The 20,410-nt window shown below is 50.9% G+C and overlaps 2 protein-coding genes across 3 annotated transcripts in view; one reads left to right on the forward strand and one right to left on the reverse strand.

Moving 5' to 3' along the window:
* The window catches only part of MTX1 (metaxin 1), an 18,196-nt gene extending 12,594 nt beyond the window's left edge, over window positions 1-5,602 (forward strand). Inside the window, exons 2-8 of the mRNA XM_014540815.1 lie at window positions 1,698-1,767; window positions 1,907-1,986; window positions 3,936-4,028; window positions 4,182-4,364; window positions 4,502-4,578; window positions 5,013-5,167; window positions 5,268-5,602. Coding sequence (XP_014396301.1) covers window positions 1,698-1,767; window positions 1,907-1,986; window positions 3,936-4,028; window positions 4,182-4,364; window positions 4,502-4,578; window positions 5,013-5,167; window positions 5,268-5,479 — 870 coding nt within the window. The 3' untranslated portion in view covers window positions 5,480-5,602. The remainder of the gene's footprint in view (window positions 1-1,697; window positions 1,768-1,906; window positions 1,987-3,935; window positions 4,029-4,181; window positions 4,365-4,501; window positions 4,579-5,012; window positions 5,168-5,267) is intronic.
* A 415-nt stretch (window positions 5,603-6,017) lies between these two features.
* GBA (glucosidase, beta, acid) lies at window positions 6,018-20,404 on the reverse strand. 2 transcript variants are annotated; one of them, XM_005867526.2, is made up of 13 exons: window positions 20,311-20,404; window positions 12,405-12,597; window positions 10,715-10,997; window positions 10,268-10,355; window positions 9,605-9,796; window positions 9,363-9,509; window positions 8,936-9,069; window positions 8,547-8,719; window positions 8,097-8,334; window positions 7,326-7,550; window positions 6,792-6,955; window positions 6,304-6,420; window positions 6,018-6,212 (listed from the first exon to the last, which is right to left on the reverse strand). In XM_005867526.2, exons 3-13 carry the CDS (start codon window positions 10,739-10,741, stop codon window positions 6,107-6,109), a joined length of 1,611 nt encoding a protein of 536 aa, XP_005867588.1. In that variant the 5' UTR covers window positions 10,742-10,997; window positions 12,405-12,597; window positions 20,311-20,404; the 3' UTR covers window positions 6,018-6,106. The 2 variants fall into 2 exon arrangements, with proteins under 2 accessions (XP_005867588.1, XP_014396300.1); XM_014540814.1 differs by lacking the exon at window positions 12,405-12,597.
* Window positions 20,405-20,410: the final 6 nt, after the last annotated feature.

Here is a 20,410-nt window from a genome sequence, read left to right on the forward strand (position 1 = left end):
CGGTCGAAGGGCGTGCCCGTCCGTTGTGGGCGCAGTGCCCCGCGCCTTAGCCCCGGGGTTCGTGTAGCCACAGAGAGGCCTGGCCGAGGGCTCGGGGAAGGGTCTTGCCCCCGCCCACCCGCTGGCCGGCCGTGTGACCTTGGGGCGATCACTTCTCGGGGCGTTTTCTTCCTTCCCGTCTTCGCTGAAGCGGGACAGCCTCCCGGTCCTCAGGCTTGGCGTTCCTGGCTTCGCCGCCTCTTCTTCCTCCCTCTCCTCCTCCTCCTCCCTCCACAGCATCTACTGCGCTTACTGTTTCTTGAACCAAAAGGCCCCCAGCCAGGCTCCGTGGAAAGAGCTGTGGAGTCAGACTCGTTCGTGTCACTCCTTCGCCCCTTCATCGAATCAGCATGTAGGAGGCCCCTTCCCAGTACGAACACTGGCAGCAAAAATAAGTCAGGCCTGGTCCCCACCGTGGGGCTGCTTATAGGAAGGCAGACATGTCAGCAAGCCCGTGTCATAAAATGACCAGGTGCCAAGGGCTAGGTAAGGACAGCCACAGAGGTTGCCGAAAAGGGGCATGGCCGGCCCTGGCCCGTTTGGCTCGTAGTCAGAGCGCGGACCTGCGGACCGAAGGGTCTCGGGTTCAGTTGGGGAGGCAACCAGCCCGTCTCTCTCTCTCTCTCTCTCCCCTCCCCCTCCCTCTCTCTCTCTCTCCTCCCCTCCCTTCCACGCTCTCTAAAAATGGGGGGGAGGGGGGGGATATCCTTGGATGAGAATTAACAACAACAAAAAAGTGCATGGTCAGTTTTTCCAAGAAAAGGGAGGTACTGGTTAGAACAACCTTCTGAGGATAACTGTTCCCCAGGTAGATTGTAGGAGAGGAGATGGAAGGATTTTCCTAGCTCACTGGTAATCATGGATACATCCATAATCTCCGAGCCCTGTGTTGCCCATTGTGAAGTAATGTCCTCCTGTGTGTGTGTGTGTGTGTGTGTGTGTGTGTGTGTGTGTGTGTAGTACTAGAAGTTTTGGGGGGCAGCCCTTAACCAGTGACTGGCATGCGGAAGTTTAAATGTTGTCCCTGAATGAGACAACTCTGAGATGTGACTACGCAGTTTCCAGATATTCCTGGTAGGACTGAGCCAAATTTCCCACTTTCGAGACTGCTTGATATCTTATCCTTGCTTTGCCTCCTTCCCTTCACTATTCCCTCTTGCCCATCCCCCTATCAGTTATTCCTCGGAACACATTTACATGAATCCTTATTTCAGGGTTAGCTTCTAGAGGACCCAACCTATGACAGGCATCTAACCCAGTCCAGAAAGTCAGGGACGACTCTTGAAAGATAAGCCACTGAAGGTGATGTCTGGTAGTCAACCAACTGTACGGGGAGTGGGTGGAAAAGAAAGAAGTTACAGGACATCCAGACATTTCTCCTGGAGAAGTTGTGATTGGGTACAAATTACTTTCCTGAATCCATCTTCATTTTCCCTTTTGGCAAATGTTATGGTGAGCTCACATCTTCCTTAAGCTCTATGTCAATGATACAAAAATACCTGTTTCCTCATGATCAATATTTACCAGGGTGTGTGTGTGTGTGTGTAGTACTAAACATAGATCATAGCATAAGAGGTACTCAATCCATGTTTTCTCTTCTTGACCCCCCTGTGGGGGCCATGTCCTGACCCCTCTGCCTTCTGCTTCCTTCCCTGCAGACCTATGCCAGATTTACTGGGGCCCCGCTCAAGGTGCACAAGATCAGCAACCCCTGGCGGAGCCCTTCAGGTACCCAGTGTCCCTGGGCAGGGGGCGGCGAGGAAGGGTGTGTACAAGGGGAGAAGCAGAAGACAGACAGGAATGTGGTCCAAATACGTATGGACAGACAGCTAAGGGTCTGGCGGGCGTCCTTCTTTCTCAACGTCAGGAACGCTGCCCGCCCTCCGGACCAGTCACGGAGAGGTCATCTCAGTACCACACAAGATCATCACCCACCTTCGAAAAGAGGTAGGTGGCTTGGCGAGGGGAACTGCTAGTGAGAAAAGTTCAGTCCGTGCAGAGCAACACACATTTATTGAGCCCCAGGTATATGCCAGGCTCGAGGCAGGGGACCCAGAGCTTCAAGGAGCACAGGGTGATGGGGTGGGGGACACACAGTGTTGGTGTGATGCAGTAAGTAGTAGGCCAGAGGGTACGCTGGGGCACTTTGGGGGCATCTGGAGGCACAGAGCCTTCTGCCTGCTGGGCAGAGAGAGAGATGAACAGGCGGATGACACAAGGAAGGGAAAGGAGAATAGAAGAGAGCAGTTGGCTCAGGTGAGACCCTCGAAAGTGCGACCAGAGAGGGACTTCTAAGGGCCATCGCCCGTTTTTCGGGGAGTAGGTCAGGCGGGATATGGGACTCGGGGTGACGAGGATCAGAGCCAGGGCGGGGAAGTTGGAAGAGTATTACAAGAATGGGGAGGCCTAAGCTCTGCCCCTCACGCTCTCCTTGACCGAGTGACCTGTGGCAAGTCGCTTAATGTCTCAGGGCCCTAAGCTCCTTATTTGTTTTTTTATCTTTATTGTTGAAAGGATTACATTTGTCCCCCTTTTCCCCCCATTCACCCCTTATAGCCTGTCCCGCCCCTGGCTTCCACCACCCTATTGTCTGTGTCCATGGGTTATGATACATGCATACATGTTCTTTGGTTAATCTCTTCCCACCCACCCCTGCCTTCCCTCTGAGACTCGACAGTCTGTTCCCTGCTAAGCTCCTTATTTGTAAAACCAGGGGCTGAGCCAGGATGCTTTCCAAGGGTTCTTTTAATTTTCCTGGTCTGATTAAAAAAGGGAATACACGCTCAGTGGATAGAGCATCGGCCTGCGGACTGAAAGGTCCCAGGTTCGATTCTGGTCAAAGGCACATGCCCAGGTTGCGGGCTCGATCCCCAGTGGTGGGCATGCAGGAGGCAGCCGATCAGTGATTCTCTTATCATTGATGTTTCTATCTCTCTCTCCCTCTCTCTTCCTCTCTGAAATCAAGAAAAATATATTTTAAAAAAGGGGGGGTGGGGGATTCACTGTCAGAAATGGGACCCTCTTCATTTCTACTTTCCCAGATATTAAGGAGCTGGGGAATTGATGGAGGCTTGAGAGGCAGATAAAAGCCAAAGTTCCTGGCAGACTGGGCCACAGCCATGTTTCCTTATGTGTGAGCAAACCTTTCCAGTTTTCAGAGTTTTTTTCGTAACAGCCACATTGAGAGAAAGAGCTCAGTACCCCCATTCCACAGGGAAGAAAGTGAGGCTCAGAGAGATTTAAGGATCATGCTCAAAGGGTTATTCGGGGACAGAGTTTACTCAAAATGTGGAGGGGGTTGCTAAGCAACAGACACTGGAGCCTAGGAAGATGAGGCAGCCGAGACCTGGGGGTACGGTTGGAATGTGTGGTGGTGGCGGCGCCTGGGCCATGGAATGAAATAGAGGAAATAGCCAAGAGCTGGGCATTGAGAGAAGCAGCCAGGGGCCCTGGGCCCTGGGCCCATGGGTCCAGCAGCATGAGGATGGCGTTCCCCAGCTCCTGAGGCGTGGATGGAGGCCCAGCCTGCCTCTGAGCTCACTCTGTTAGCTTTGCGGTGCCCAGACTGGAGAAGTTACTGTTAGAAAGCTGCTGTCAGCAGGCACATTGCCACCTTTCCGTGGAAACTCTGGGAGCTGCTCCTGGTTTGCGGCTGGGCCTGCTTTCCTTCCCCAATGGGCTCGAGATCTTGACGGCCAGCAGGCTCCAAGGCCCAGGCCGTCCGCCAACAGTAACAGGCTACTGGCTGTGCCCAGGCCAGGGGGCCTCAGCAGGAAAAACTCCTGACTCTACCTCTGCTACACTCAGAGGCAGCGAGGGTGGCACCAGACAGGATGCTACTGAGAAGGGCCCTGCAGTCCCCCCGCATCAGCTCACGGTAGACGTTTCCTCCACAGAAGTTCAATGCTGATTATGATCTGTCTGCCCGGCAAGGAGCAGACACCTTAGCCTTCGTGTCGCTGCTGGAGGAGAAGCTGCTCCCAGTGCTGGTGAGTGTGCCCAGACCTCCCAGGGTTTATGGCCAGCGGGGGAGGGGCCAGGGACACACACCCCGACCCCTCACCCCACCCCTCCAGCGCTGGAGCAGCATGGGGATCAGAAGCCCACCAGGCCTTCCTCTCCCTTCCTATGTACCCATCCAGATCCATACTTTTTGGATAGACGCCAAGAACTATGTGGAAGTGACTCGGAAGTGGTACGCGGAGGCTATGCCCTTTCCCCTCAACTTCTTCCTGCCCGGCCGCATGCAGCGGCAGCACATGGAGCGGCTGCAGCTGCTGTGCGGGGAGCATAGGCCTGAGCATGAGGAAGAACTGGAGAAGGAGGTACCTCTGGGATAGGGTGCTGTTGTAGGAGAGAAGCCCCAAGGCGAATGGCCAGGCGTGGGACTGCCTAGGAGGGGAGGTGGCATGGTGCCCGCAGCCTCAAGCCTCCCTGTGTCCTCCCTGTGTCCTCCCTGTAGCTGTACCAAGAGGCCCGGGAATGCCTGACCCTCCTCTCTCAGCGCCTGGGCTCTCAGAGATTCTTCTTTGGAGATGCGTGAGTCTGCCTCCAGGGGAGTAAGAGGTGGCTTGGAAGAAGACGCGGGTGTTGATGTAGCTGCAGGCGCTTGGGTGGGCTCAGCTCTGGGCGAGAGGTCCTCGGGACAGACACTGGCTCTGCTGACAGCGGGGCTTGGAGTTGCCTCAGTGGTACAGGAGGGTGGGAGGGCCGCCAGGCACAGGAGAGTCTGCAGGGCTGCGGGGCACTCAATGTGCCCTTTATGCAGCCCTGGGCTAGCGTCCCATTCAGGGCCAGGCTGGCGCCACCTAGGGGCCCTCCCCACACAAGACCCAGAAAGGTGTGTCCTCGCCTACCCTAGTGGTCCCTGCTGTCCAGAGCCACCTCCCAGGGCCAAATCTTCCTCTGACTCCATCTCTACCCCCCCTGCCAACGTCGTCCTCCTCCATCACACCCCTCTCTCTCTGCCTCAGCCCCGCCTCCCTGGACGCCTTTGTCTTTAGCTACCTGGCCCTGCTGCTGCAGGTCAAGCTGCCCAGTGGGAAACTGCAGGCCCACCTTCGGGGACTGCATAACCTCTGTGCCTACTGCACCCACATCCTCAGCCTCTACTTCCCCTGGGATGGAGGTAAGGGGCAGATGGATGCGGGGTGGTTGCTGGCCCTGGGGAGAGTGGGCAGGGATCCAGGAACTAGCCTCCCTGCCCACCTTCCTTCCTTATCCCTCAGCTGAGGTGCCACCTCCACGCCAGACACCAGTGAGCCCGGAGACTGAGGAGGAGCCGTACCGGCGCCGGACCCAGATCCTGTCCGTGTTGGCGGGGCTGGCAGCCATGGTGGGCTATGCCTTGCTCAGTGGCATTGTCTCTATCCAGCGGGCAACACCGGCCCGGACCCCAGGCACGGGGGCCCTGGGCATGGCTGAGGAAGACGAGGAGTGATTTGTCCTCATGCTCCCAGGACTGATTTTTCTACTCTCATGCATTCCAGAGGTCCCTGTGTCTCCCTGTTGTTGATACAGCCAGAAATGGGGTGTCCCCTGAAAATAAACCTGCTCACACTCACTGGGATCAGACCTTCTGTCCTTTAAGGGGCCACCTGGGTCCTTGCCTTCACTGGTGCGTGGCTTCTTGGCTGCTTGGCCCTGATGACAGTGCTTCTGCAAGGACCCAGTTCTCATCTCCAGGAAAGACAAACATCCTCCGTTCTGGGTCCAGCCTTCCTAGTCTCTTCCTTTTCTTGCCCTCCCTACCCCCATCTTGTGTTTGTACAGACAGTGAGCTCACCCTGGGCCTGGGCCCAGTTTCCACAGGAACCAGCACAGAGAATACACTTGCACAAGCTTGTGGGGGGAGCACTGGGGCTTCCCAATCCTTTCCTGAGGAGCCTCCAGCCCCTGGCACCAGCTGGAGGGGAGAGTGAGTTACCCAAACCACTGCTCCTGGGCTGACGTCACTTAAACTCACCCAGGCCCTGCTGTACCCTGTTAGCCACAGACAGCATGTGAGCTGACTCGGTCCCTTTAATGCCCATGTTGAGCCCAGGCCTCTGCTTGGGTATCTGCTCCATCACTGGCGCCGCCACAAATAGGTGTGAATGGAGTAGGCAGGGGAGACCGTCTCCAGGAAGCCCAGAGCAGGATCCTTGATGGTGAGAGGCACATCCTTAGAGGAGCTGGGGAGGGAGCAGGAGAGCTGAGTGTCTGATCCTGCCAAACCCACCGTCTGCCCTCAGCCCAGTCCCCGGGCCCTGCTGCTGCCCTCACCGGTTTAGCACCACCACAACTGCAGAGCCGTCGGGACGCATCAGTGCCACTGCTTCCAGGTCGTTCTTCTCACTAGCGACCAGCCCCACTCTCTGGGAGCCTTCAGGAATGAACTTGCTGAAGTGGGAACAAGCAGCGTCAGGGACCCCAGCCCAGCCCCTCTGACCTGAGGGTAGCTCCCAGCTACTCGTAACCCAAGAATTCACCCCCCACATCCCTTGCTAAGGCTCTGCCCCAGTTCTCCAGGTCTTGAGCCATGCTGCTGGCATGCCCTCCTTCCTGCCTCCCAGCTCCAGCATCGGCAGCTGGGTTGCCTGTGTCTGATGCTGTCCAGTCACTTCCTGCCCAGATGGTGCAAGAGGGACAGGGTGTGCCTCTCCCAAGGTTCCCACCCTAAACACCTTCCTGCTCCTCATGTGGGGTGAGGTAAGCCCAGCACAGGAAACACTAGGCCTGGTGCAGAGCGGGGGTGCCTGCCCACCACTCACCTGAAGTGGCCAAGGTGGTAGAACATGGGCTGTTTGTAAAACGTGTCCTTGGCGATGTCCACGATGATGGGGCTGTCAACAAAGTTGCGCACCCAATTGGGTCCTCCTTCAGGGTTCAGGGCGAGGTTCCAGTCAGTCCAGCCAACCACATGGTAGAGGAGGTTCTAGGGCAGGAACAGGGCGGAGACAAAGGCTCGACACTGGGTCCCCAGAGAATGTGATTAAGGAGGTAGGTGGGCTCCGGTGCCTCAGCCCTGTGACAGGGCTCTATGTCCTGACATCTAAGGAGAGACTGAGGATGAAGACATCACAAGAGAAGCTGAGAAATCAGGCAGCTCTAACGCTCAAGACCCAAGCATTTGGAAGAAGGGTGATGGGGTGTGCAGATCTGAAGGGAATCATGATATCCCACAACATGCCCCCAGGAGCGAGCCGGCTGGGGAGAAGTTGGAGCGGAGGGCCGGTCATCAGTCCTTGGTGAGACTAGGAAGGGGCCGGGGGCCTGCTTTGTGAAAAGGGAGACCGGTGGCTCACCGTGATGATGCTGTGGCTGTACTGCATCCCTCGATCCCAGGAGCCCAGCCGCACACTCTGCTCCCAGAACTTGGAGCCCACACAGGCCTCTGAGGCAAAGAGCATGGTGTCGGGGAACAGGCGGTGTGTCTCCCCCAGGGTGGCTTTTGCCGGAGCCAGAAAGTCCAGGTACCAATGTACAGCGATGCCGTGAACATACTTAGCTGCCTCTGGGTCCGCCAGCACCTGTACAGGGAAGGGGAGGAATACTGGGGAAAGGGAGCCACTGAACCCGGCCCTGCCCGTTCGGAGGGTTCTGGGAGACACTAGGGGACCAGAGAATGGGCAGTGGGATAAACACAACTAGAGGGGGTTGCAGTAACAACCATGGGGTCCTGGGAGCACTACCACCCCAGCACTCCAGGGGCATGTATACCACCCGGGCACCTGGCTCCAGCCCAGGGTGCTCTAAGAATCAAGAGTTGGGGCAGGCCCGGCCGGCATGGCTCAGTGATTGAGCGTCGACCTATGAACCAGGAGGTCACAGTTCTATTCTGTGGTCAGGGCACATGCCTGGGTTGTAGGCTCAATCCCCAGTGTGGGGCGTGCAGGAGGCAGCGAATCAATGATTCTCACCATTGATGTTTCTATCTCCCTTCCTCTCTGGAATCAGTAAAAATATATTTAAAAAGCAAAAAAGTTGGGGCAGGGAAGGCACTCTATTTGAGAGCCAGTCACTTGGATCTTGGATTTGAGGGTCACTGGGGTACCCATGGAGGTCCTGGGCCTTACCACCTCGGCCCAGTGGGGCAACAGCAAGCGCTGGTCATCCAGCATGAGCAGACGGACGCCTCGGTGAGCACTGTTGGCCAGGGTGGGGCCCAGGTCCCGGGCAATGAAGTCTCGCTGGTGTTCAGGGGTGAAGCCCAGGCACTGGAAGGGGTACCCGCTGAAGAGTCCTGCAGAAGGCTCGTTTTCCGCGGTCACTGCCCAGAACTGCAACTTGTGCTCCGCATAGGCGTCCAGGAACCTGGCAGAGGAAGGGTGTGTGTGACGCTGACCAAGAAAGGGGACCAGGAACCAGAGGACTAGGAGGCAGATGAGGTGGGGGAAACGGGGGGCCCAAGTCAGAAAGGCCCAGAAGATAGGCCGGTGAGGTGAAGAGAGTCATAGCTAGAGGTGAAACCAGGTGAGGACACAGACCAGGCTGGTCCAGGGCCCATGGCCTTGCTGCTCCCTTACTTGACAAAGTATCTGGCCCAAGTCTGGTGGTAGAGGTCCCCCGGCTGACCCTTGAGTGACCCCCTCCCATTCACTGCCCCATTGGTCTTGAGCCAAGTGGGTGATGTCCAAGGACTGGCGAAGAGGGAGACAGGGCGCTGGGACATCTCTAGGGCCTGGTGGATCAGGGGTATCTAGAAACAAAGGTAGTGCGGAGAGAGACAACCAGAGTTAGAACAGACTGGCCCAACCAGTGCATCAGGCCTAGCCCTCAGCCCCCGCCCTCCCAGCTCCAGGACAAAACTTAGAGACTCGGGGCCAGGTTCTGTCTCTCTATACTTCTCTAGCCTGAAGCTTTTCAGATCCCGGGCATCAGTGCTACCAGGGCCTGAGGAAGCCAGAGTGCCCACCTTGAGCTTGACATCTTCCTCTGGGAGGCTGAAGTTGTGCAACTGGAAGTCGTCAGGGGTGTCGGCATAGGTGTAGATGCGGATGGAGAAGTCACAACTGGCCATGGGTACCCGAATGATGTTGTATTCAATTCCTGCGGTAAAAGACCAAGATCTGGGAGTCTGAGTCAATAGGAGAATGTAGGGCCCGGCCTATCACTTGTCAGCCCTCAATTAGATGGGGCTCCTAGGTTAGGGCCTGTGGAGCCAGGCACCTGGGTGAAACACAGGTCTGAGCCTGAGAATCCCCAAGCACTCGGTGGAAGACGGGTAGGACAATCTTATTTGGGCATTAAGAGAAGACCCAAATGTCAAGGATGGATGGAAGTCAGGGTCAAAGGAAATGTCAAGGTCAGTTGCACAGTCATCTTGTCCCCCTCCTCCTCACCTTCTTCAGAGAAGTATGATTTGAGTAGCAGATTCCGGGCAGGGGGTGACAGGGCAAGGATATTGAGAGCAGCAGCATCTGTCATGGCCCCTCCAAATCCCTTTATTTTCTGGAACTTCTGCTCCGGCTGCAGGGTCAGCAACAGCCCTGAGAACACATTTAGGGAATCAAGGGCGTCAGTGCCCAGGGAGGAACCCCAGGAGGACCCCGGCCTGGCTCGGGGTGGAGGGTGTAGGGGTTACCTGTGCCTGTTTGGTTGGCCTGGATGGTCCCCAGACTCCGCTCCATTCGGCGCCCGCTGCGTGTGCTCTCATAGCGTGTGAAGGTGCCAGGGGCAGGCAGGGTCAGGGGATCAAGGGAGTCACAGTAGGTGGCATTGCAGACACAGACCACCGAGCTGTAGCCAAAGTTTTTAGGGTTGCAGGGGCGGGCACCTGGGAGGGAGAGAGAGGCAAGGGCTGAAGGATGAAGCTGGGAGAAGCCACACTACTCAGGAGAGACCAAACACCGGTTCCTAAAATCCTCTCACACCCTGGCCGGCATGGCTCAGCAGTTAGAGCCTTGGCCCCTGCACGGAAGGGTCTCAGGTTCGACTCCCGGTCAAGGGCACGTACCTGGGTTACGGGTTCAATCCCTCACCCAAGTTGGGATGCGAGAGGAAGGCAACCAATCGATGTGTCTCACATCAATGTTTCTCTTTCTCCCTCCCTCTCTCTCCCTTCCACTCTAAAAAAATAATAAATAAAATCAATGGGAAAATTATCCTTGAGTGAGGATTAAAATCCTCTTGCTGTACCTCCACCCAAAAGTATTTATTGAGCATCTACTGATGTCCACCACCAGTTTGCCAGAAAATTACCAGAGAAGAGAAGTGTTGGGGCTACCTCCCTCCTTAATTTACTCACCTGACGCCCAAGAAACTGCCTGAAGTAGAAGCAATCCCGTGAGTCTGGCAGCCATGATGCCTACCCTGCCCAGGGCCTTGGGACATTCCTGAGAACAGAATGAGGAGTGGCTGGAAGGCAAGCCCCTCTCCACCCCTCAACTACTCTCCTGGGCAGCGCTCAGCCACGCCTGGGCACGCACAGGATAGTCTCCCACCTTTAAGAGGGATGGATAGGCCCTCTGCTAGCAGCCAGCCCTCCCTCCAAGCCCTCTGTGAGTGACAGACCCTCCCCGACCAGGACCCTCCTCCTCCCCTCTTGCCACCCATTTCTCCCTCGACCTGTCCCTCCGTAGAAATGCCATGATGGCCTGAGTTCGAGGAGAGTCTGTCATTCATTGAATTCCTGAACCTGATGGCCAGGATTCCAGAAGCAGACGAGATCAATTGGGAGCCCTGGCCCACTCACCTCTCTGGAAGGACTTGCAGGCTCCATCACCAGGTGGGAAGACTGCAGCGTTCGCAGCCTCGGAGGGGACAAAGTCCCCTAAATCGAAGTGGAGCTGCAGGTACTTGGGTAGCTACAGACCCGGGATTAGCCTTGGGGATGAATTCCGGCATCACGGAGTAAATGGGTCATGTGATGACTACGGGAGAGTCACATGACACCGGAAGTGAGGCAACTTCACCCATACTTGTAAAGGGCGACTGGTTTCCTCCAGGTTGTTGGTGATTCTGCACCCCGTCACATCCTAGAAGGCATGTGTGGATGACAGCTTAGGGAAGAATCTAAATCAAAGGTCTGAGAGGACTGGGTAGAGGCTCCAGAATCCCAGAGGATGGGAACCATAGTAAGCACATTGCTTTCTTGAGAAAAAATGTTAAAGTAATACTGATAAAGTTGATACTAATAAGAAAGGGTCACTGCGCAAGATAGTGTAGCCAGAATACTGAGAGATGGGTAGGGCAGCCTTTGTCCTATAGAGGCTTGTGAAGCAGGGAGTCAGACACTTACGCAGATAGTTACACGTGAAGGCAAACCAGTAACAAGGGACCCTCCATGGTAAGGAGTTATCCCGGAAGGCTTCCCGGAGGAGAAAGGGCAGGGATCATTAACCAGAGAAGCAGGGAGGGAGGGCCCTGGGCAGAGGAAGGGCATGATTGAAGGGAGGCCTCCCTGGTTTCACCAGCAGGTGCGGGTTGTGTGAGCGGCTTTTCCTTTCTCACAGGACAGGGAGGTTGTGGCACGTAGTTCAGAAACTGGAAAGTGCTGTACAAGCCACAGCAGGGGTCCTCAAACTTTTTAAACAGGGGGCCAGTTCACTGTCCCTCAGACCGTTGGAGGGCCGGACTATAGTTTAAAAAAAAAACTATGAACAAATTCCTATGCACACTGCACATATCTTATTTTGAAGTAAAAAAAAACAAAACGGGAACAAATACAATATTTGTATTTGCATATGGCCCGAGGGCCGTAGTTTGAGGACCCCTGGCCAAGACTGTAGCTTCTCTTCATTACTGTATCACCAACAGCTAGTGCTGGGTCACTTGTATAATAAAGTCTCAGTAACATTTTTGAATAAATGAATTTTTATGAGCGCTTATCAACTTCCTCTTAACTATAATAAGAGAAACGTCATTATTTCCTATCACCTTGTTGATAAACAAAAAGAAGCTTTCATTTGAGCAGAGTTTATGCCTCTGGTATCAGATTTGACAAAGTTTGTTCAACTTGTTGCGGGGGGTGGGGGGTGGGGCGGGAGGGCCAGTTCACTGTCCTCCCTCAGACTGGAGGGCCGGACTATAGTTTAAAAAAAAAACTATGAACAAATTCCTATGCACACTGCACATGTCTTATTTTGAAGTAAAAAAACAAAACCGGAACAAATACAATATTTGTATTTGCATGTGGCCCGCGGGCCGTAGTTTGAGGACCCCTGAGCCATAGCCTTAGTGGACACGAGAAGGGGGTTGTCCGTGATGCTGCAACCACATCACACCTGGACCACATCACAAGTGACACACACATTAGGACCTGACCAACCCCAGCCCTGAGCCTATTTCCTAACTAAAGCGGAGGCCGCCCCACCATCTTTCAGGGCTATTACTGGAGTCAGTGAAAGAAGCATGTGCCTGGCGCGTAGGAGATGCTCACTAACCGCTGGTTTGCTGTGTCTTTTTAAAAGAGCTCAGTGAAGTCTTTCCAGACACGCCAGGCCAAACGGATCTTTTCTTGTTCTGGTTCTTATGGCGTCAGTAGAGTTTCAGTGAGAACAGCTGGGTTTGAAACTTGGCTCCACCATTTACTGGCTGTTTGACCTTCAATACATCACGTAAGCCTCTGTTTCTCATCTATAAAAGGGGAGTGACAGTGAGGTTTCAGTACATAATGCATGTGTATAGCAGGCTGCTGGGCACCAAATACTGTAATAAGTCCTTAGAGGGGTCAGTAAAGGAATGTCTTACTCATTCCTTTACTGACACAGAATGGGTACATGCCAAGTTGTTGAACCAAAATGAGCCATCATCATGTCAATATTTGCCCCATCTAGACTTCCTGTTTTTCCAGGAAATGTTGTGTAGGGCTCATTCTTGGGAAGAAGACAGGTGATACCTGCACCTTACTTCCCTCTAGTTCATTCATTCCACAAATATTTGTCACACTTACTATATTTGCCCCTTTTTGCTCTGTTGGATTTAGCCTCCACCTCCCTGTTTCACTCTGTAGTAACAGTGTTTATGAGGCTTTTATTTCTTCTTTTTATACTTCAGTTTAAAAATCTTCCAGAGTTGATACCACCTCGTTTTTTTCTTAATTTTATTCATTGATTTTGAGAGAGAGAGAGAGAGAGAGAGAGAGAGAGAAATGTGGGAGCAATGAGAGACACAAGACACAACACGTTGGTTGGTTGCCTCCTAAATGTGCCCCAGTCGGGGCCAGGATTTGAACCTGCAACCTAGGTCCCTGCCCTTGACTGGAAATCAAACCTGGGACCCTTTGGGTGCAAAGGCTGATGCACTAAGCCCTGAGCCACACTGGCCAGGGCTTCCCTTGTGTTTTTATATTTTATTTTCTAAATAAAATTAGTTATAATAAGGGCTAATGCTTACTGAGTACTTATTCTATGGTACTTAGTGTGCATTAGACCTTTACCTCACTCACTTCATTCTCGAAAGACAGATATTATTATTTTTCCCATTTTAAAGATGAGAAACCGCTGTAGCCGGTTTGGCTCAGTGGATAGAGCGTCGGCCTGCGGACTTCGTGGCAACACTTCTGGCTCCGTGTTCTCCAAAGGCATCAGTCAAGGGATACCGCTTCAGTAACAGAATAAAGCCCTCACCGGTTTGGCTCAGTGGATAGAGCGTCAGCCTGGGGACTCAAGGGTCCCAGGTTTGATTCCGGTCAAGGGCATGTACCTTGGTTGCGGGCACATTCCCAGTGGGGAGTGTGCAGGAGGCAGCTGATCGATGTTTCTCTCCCATCGATGTTTCTAACTCTCTATCCCTCTCCCTTCCTCTCTGTAAGAAATCAATAAAATGTATTTTAAATAATAATAATAATAATGGAACAAAATCCAGAACTCCCAAGTTGGTCGAGAGTGGTTGATTTCAGCGGGGAGGGGCAACTCTGCCTCTGTCTCTGAGCTCCCCGCTCCCCATCCTGAAGATCTCAGCCCAACAGCCCAAGCACCCCCTTTACATAAGTATTTTCTAATATACTCTTTTTTTAAATATATATTTTATTGATTTTTTACAGAGAGGAAGGGAGAGAGATAGAGAGTTAGAAACATCGATGGGAGAGAAACATCGATCAGCTGCCTCCTGCACATCTCCCACTGGGGATGTGCCCACAACCCAGGTACATGCCCTTGACCGGAATCGAACCTGGGACCTTTCAGTCCGCAGGCCGACGCTCTATCCACTGAGCCAAACCGGTTTTGGCGACCTAATATACTCTTTTCTATCCTGAAATAAACATATAAATAATATGACTTAACCTACCCTACACACATAATTTAAAAGAATCAACATAATTGCCTTAACTGGAATATAAAGGAAAAATATTGGGACTATTTTTTTAAATGTTTTTCTTGATTTCAGAGAGAGAACGGGAGAGGGAGAAAGAGATAGAAACATCTGAGATATAAGCTGCCTCCTGCACACCCCTTACTGGGGATTGAGCCTGAAACCTGGGGATGTGCCCTAATGAGAAATTGAACCGTTGAACTCCTGGTGCACGGGATGATGCTCAACCAACTGAGCCACTCCAGCCAGATGGGACTATTTTTTTTTTTAAATATCTCTTTATTGATTTCAGAGAGGAAGAGATAGATAAACATTAATGATGAGAATCATTGATTGGCTGCCTCCTGCACGCCCCCTACTGGGGATCAAGCCCGGAACCCAGGCATGTGCCCTTGACCGGAATCGAACCTGGGACCCTTCAGTCCTCAGGCCAACGCTCTATCCACTGAGCCAAACCAGCCAGGGCCAGATGGGACTATTTTTTATAATATGTTTTCAATAAGTAAATGCTTTCACTTTTACCTTGGAGACATACTATAGTCAGATCTTGCACTAATCTAAATAAAACAGAACTTAATAGAAGCAAAACCAGTCCATGAATTAATAATTTTGAGATGTAATTTTTGCCATAAGTCATTTTCATGATATGAAATTATCATTGTGCTGCAAAAACATAAAATATATGACAAATACTATGGCCGGTACCTCAGTTGGTTTAGAGCAGGGGTGGGCAAACTTTTTGACTTGAGGGCCACAATGGGTTCTTAAACTGGACCGGAGGGCCGGAACAAAAGCATGGATGGAGTGTTTGTGTGAACTAATATAAATTCAAAGTAAACATCATTACATAAAAGGGTACGGTCTTTTTTTTTTTAGTTTTATTCATTTCAAACGGGCCGGATCCGGCCCGCAGGCCGTAGTTTGCCCACGGCTGGTTTAGAGCATCATCCCAATACACCAAGGTTGAGGGTTTTATCCCTGGTCAGGGCACATCCAAGAAGCAACCAATGAATGCATGAATAAATGGAACAACAAATCGATGTTTCTCTCTCCCCTTTTCTCTCTCTAAAATCAATAAATAGAAATTTAATTAAAAATATATGACAAATAGAAATGCTTAAAAGTCAGTCTTTGTGAATAAGATTAAGTGCATTCCACAAACTTAATATTTGATTCTGAGCCTTGGCAAATTTAATAAGGAAAAGAATAGTGTTTTTTATTTTATATTTGCATACGTTGTTGAGTGGAAATTTCCAAAGTCAAGTAGAATGAGAGAACCCTTCTTTGTGAATGTAGAATGTCTACGTTTCCTGTCCTCCATCCATGCAATCCTCAAAGTGCCTCCAGGGTCTCCGCTAAAGACACAAGTTTCCAAAATGTCCCCTAGGGGGCGACTGAGAACCACTCCCCTAGGCCTAGGGAGTCACCTCCAACACCTAGGCCGCTGCAGTGGCCACTAGGGGTGTATTAGGTGGCCACATATGTATTCCTAGGGCCTGTTGCACACTTAAAAGACTTAGCTAAACACCAAGGGAGGACAACTGGGAAATACAAGCAAAAGCAGAAGTACAAAAATAGTTTGGCTGACTCAGCAGCAGAGTTCTGATCCCACTCCTGCTAGCCCTGCAACGCTGCCGGCTTGGCTCAGAGAGCAAACTCCTGCCCTGGAGACTGGCAAGTATTATGTCACAGGCTCCTTGCTCTTTAGGCCTCGGGCCACGTCCCCAAGGAGGTCGCCCCCTCCCAGTCCCACTGTAACATCCACGGTCAAGTCCAAGAGAGACGCTTTCTCAATCCATACACAGCAAAGAGTAGGTGCTCAAGAAACACCAGATGAAAGAATGAATAAACCTTATCAATCAACCTAGAGCCTGTTTTCTTTCAGCTCTGATTTCTGATCTGAAGATACAACACCCCTCCTGATTACTGACACCAAAAAGGACCTCTTTCTCCCGTGAGACTAGACCCCTTCTGTCCCTTACTAGTAAGAGTGTGGCTTCATCCTTGAATTCATCTGATTAAACAACTCTTTTTAACTTTATTGAGATATAATTGAAATATAATATTGTGTAAGTTTACTGTGATAATGTTGTGATAATTTGATACATGTATATCCCACAAAATAATTACCACTATAAAGTTAGTTTGATTAACCAACTCTTTTTCTTCTCTTTTTTTTTTTAAATATATTTTATTGATTTTTTACAGAGAGGAAGGGAGAGGGACAGAGAGTTAGAAACATCGATGAGAGAGAAACATCGACCAGCTGCCTCCTGCACACCCCCCACTGGGGATGTGCCTGCAACCAAGGTACATGCCCCTGACCGGAATCGAACCCGGGACCTTTCAGTCCGCAGGCCAACGCTCTATCAACTGAGCCAAACCAGTTTGGCTAACCAACTCTTAATAACCACAGCATTCACTGAAAAGCCCAGTGCAAATGGGAAGTACTTGTACCTCATGTGCCATTCTGTATTTTTACTCGAGATAATAGACAACCTTTCATTAGTGCTCATTACATGCATTAGCCTGACGACTCCTGTTACAGAGAAGACTGAGACAGAGAACTTGAGTAAGTGGCAGAGCCGAGCCTAAGTTCACATCTGTCCTACTCTGAAGCCCAAGCAGCTCTCAGTCATCATGTCCTACAGCCTCCCGGATATTTCAGTAGAGTGTTTTTAGTCTTCCTTACGGTTATAAACCTGCAGAGCACATTTCATGGCTTCTATTTCTTTTTTTAAAATAATTTCCCCCCCAATATATTTGTATTGATTTCAGAAAGGAAGGGAGAGGGAGAGAGAAACATCAATGATGAGAGAGAATCAATGATCAGCAGCCTCCTGCACGCCCCTTACTGGGAACCAAGCCCAAACTGGGACATGTGACCTCCTGAGCCACACCAGCCGGGCTCATGGTTTCTATTCTTTGAAACCTCAGAACTCTTCACTGAGAGGGAAGCACAGAATCAAGGCTCACTGTTTACTGAATGAGTGAATGAATAGGTTAAGTTACTGATCACACCCTGCTAATTCAAGGCCCTGCTTGTCAAGTGTTTCAGAGTGTGGTTTGAACTTCAGGAAGAGTGAGGCTAACTCTGAACATAATTATTAGAGTTAAAATAAGACCAAATCAGGGGGACTTGGTTGAGGCTATAGAAATGTGGATTCAAATCCTGAACATCGGTGAACCTGCTGGCACAATCCTTACTTTTCTGACCCTCCCATGTAGGACTATAATGAAGCCCACAGACAAGAATAATATCTGTGGCCCGGCCGGCGTGGCTCAGCGATTGAACATCAACCTATGAACCAGGAGGTCAAAGGTTTGATTCCCCAGTCAGGGCACATGCATGGGTTGCAACTTGGCAGCCAATCAATGATTCTCTCTCATCATTTATGTTTCTATCTATCTCTCCCTTTCCCTTCCTCTCTGAAATTAATTTTTTAAAAAAAGAATAATGTCTGTGATGGTACACCTTGTGAACTATAATAGACACAGATGCCAGGAAGTATTACTGTTATTGTTACTCAGCCTTTACTTCTTCCCTCCAGGTAGTTGACTGAGTCATCTGTCTAAGACCTCCACCTCCCACCTTGCTTCCTCTCGCTGCCACCATTTCTCTCCTCCCCATTCTGCTGGTCGGAAGTCCTCCCACCTTTCTGACTGCTTCTTCTCCTTTGAGGGTTTCACCTTTCTGTCTGCCGGTGTTCCTTAGGGGTTTGTCCTAGCCCTTTTCTTATGCGTCATCTTTCCTAAGAGACGCCCCATGGCTTTGATTACCTTCTAGTTGCCTTTGGTGTAAAAAATCCACCTCCAGCCCTAACTGGTTTGGCTCAGTGGATAGAGCCTCGGCCTGAGGACTGAAAGGTCCCAGGTTTGATTCCGGTCAAGGCATGTACCTTGGTTGCGGGCACATCCCCAGTTGGGGGTGTGCAGGAGGCAGCTGATCAACGTTTCTCTCTCAACAATGTTTCTAACTCTCCGTTCCTCTTTGTAAAAAAAATCAATAAAATATATTTTTTTTAAAAATCCACCTCCAATCCCAACCTTCCTCCTGGGGTGACTCTGTGACATGACCCTGAGCTCAGCTCTTTCCTCGGTGTCTCACAGACACCTCACAGGACCATGATGAGGTCGCCTCCCCCAGCCAAGCCTGTTCTTCTTCCTGTGCTCTCTCCCCAGACATGGAACCCCTTCCCCCAGGACCTGGGGCTCTTTTTTTTTTTTTTTACTTGACAAACTTATTTTATTTTAACCTACATCCTCTCCTTGTACCTTTCTCCAGATTATTTCTCTCCTAGACTACAGAAACATCTTGGTCTTGTAACCACCACTTTCCTCCTCCAATCCATTCTCGAAGAACTGGATGGTCTAACTAAAATATCAATTCTGAAGTTACCACTCTCCCTCCTCAAATCCTTTAATGGCACCACACTACCTTTAAGCAGGTTTACCGGATCTTTGTTCCACCCTCATTTCTCACCTCTCCAATCCCATTTCCCCTGACAGGCTGCATTCCATTTTGCCTCTATTTTCCTCCCTGCCGTAAGTACTTTCTTCTCTTCTCTTGAAGAAAATGAATAACTCTTTTTCTTTTTTAATCATTAAGGCTCCAGCCTTCGTATCCCTGCCATCAGTACCATTTTCCTGATACCTTCTGACTGGGTTAGGCACCCTTGCTAAGTGCTCCCCAATTCACAGATCCAACAAATAATAATTGGGCATCTACTATATGCCAGGCACTGTTCTAAATCCTGGAGAAACAATAAATAAGATGATAAAGTTCCTGTCCTAGTGGCTGGTAGATAAAAAAAAAAAAAGAGAGAGAGAGAGAGAGAAATAATTTCACATGGTCATGAGAACTATGAAGGAAAATAAAGGGGTAGGGAGTGCTGGATAGAGCCAGTAATGGGGCTAATTTTAAGAAGTGAGTTTAGAAAGGAAAGTTTGGAGCCAGACTCTGTAGCCTTGGTGGCCACAGTAAGGGGTCTGAATTTTGTTCTAAGATGGAAATTCACTGGAGAGTTTGGTGCAGGGAAGTGGCAGGATCAGATTTATATTTTTAAGGTCATTCTGGCTGCTGTATAGAAATTAGACGGTAGGGGGGAAGACGCCAAGACAGGGAGAACATCTGCCAATTACAGCCTGCCATGGACTTGTCCCTTGTTCCACATCCACTGCACCTCAGAGTCCTGGAAAAGGCTCTTCTTCAGTATATATCACTCTTCACCTCCATGCAGCCTAGTTAATGCCTATTCATCTTTCAGAACTCACCTGAGATGTCGTTTTCTCCAAAAATTCTCTCCCTCCACACACAGCCCTCCTGTAACACACATTGATAGCCCTTACGTCTCCTTTGTAGCTCTTATCCCAATTAATTGTATAGTGGCTTAATGTCAGTTGGAGTGTCCGGTGGCTGCTAACTCCTTTGCCGGCTGGTCCGTCAGTGGGTAAGCCCAGTAGGATATGCATGAGTCTGTCCACCTCCCTTCCGAACCCATGGCCATACCCCAATGGGTAGCATAGCGCCGGGCACCAGTCCGGTGCTCAGTGAACGTTTGTGGAATGACTGAAGAACAGATGAACAAATTACACAGACCTTATATCCACTCCACCCCTCAAAAAAAAACAAGGTGGGCCCTAGCTGGCTTGGCTCAGTGGATAGAGCGTCAGCCTGCGGACGGAAGGGTCCCAGGTTCGATTCTGGTCAAGGACACATGCCTAGGTTGCAGGCTTGATCCCCAGTAGGGGACATGCAGGAGGCAGCCAATCAATGATTCTCTCTCAACACTGATGTTTCTATCTCCCTTTCCCTCTCCCTTCCTCTCTGAAATCAATAAAGATATATATTTTTTAAATGTTAAAAAAAACACACACACAAGGTGGGCAGAGGAGAATTTTAAGATTTTATCCTCTCTTCTTCATTAGTAAATTACGACCATCCCTACAAATAACAACAATGATGATTAAGAAGTGAAGTGCAAACGCCGGGAGGGAGAGTTAAGATCCAAATGGTGCCACATCCGTGACGCCTACCGTGGGCGAAGTAAAACAGCCCCCCAACCGGAGGAGGTAAGGCAAACCCACGGCAGCCTGCACAGCAGGGTGGGCGGGGCTGGAGGAGGGGGCTCCGCAG

Source organism: Myotis brandtii, unplaced genomic scaffold, assembly GCF_000412655.1.
Source record: "Myotis brandtii unplaced genomic scaffold, ASM41265v1 scaffold250, whole genome shotgun sequence".
NCBI lineage: Eukaryota > Metazoa > Chordata > Mammalia > Chiroptera > Vespertilionidae > Myotis > Myotis brandtii.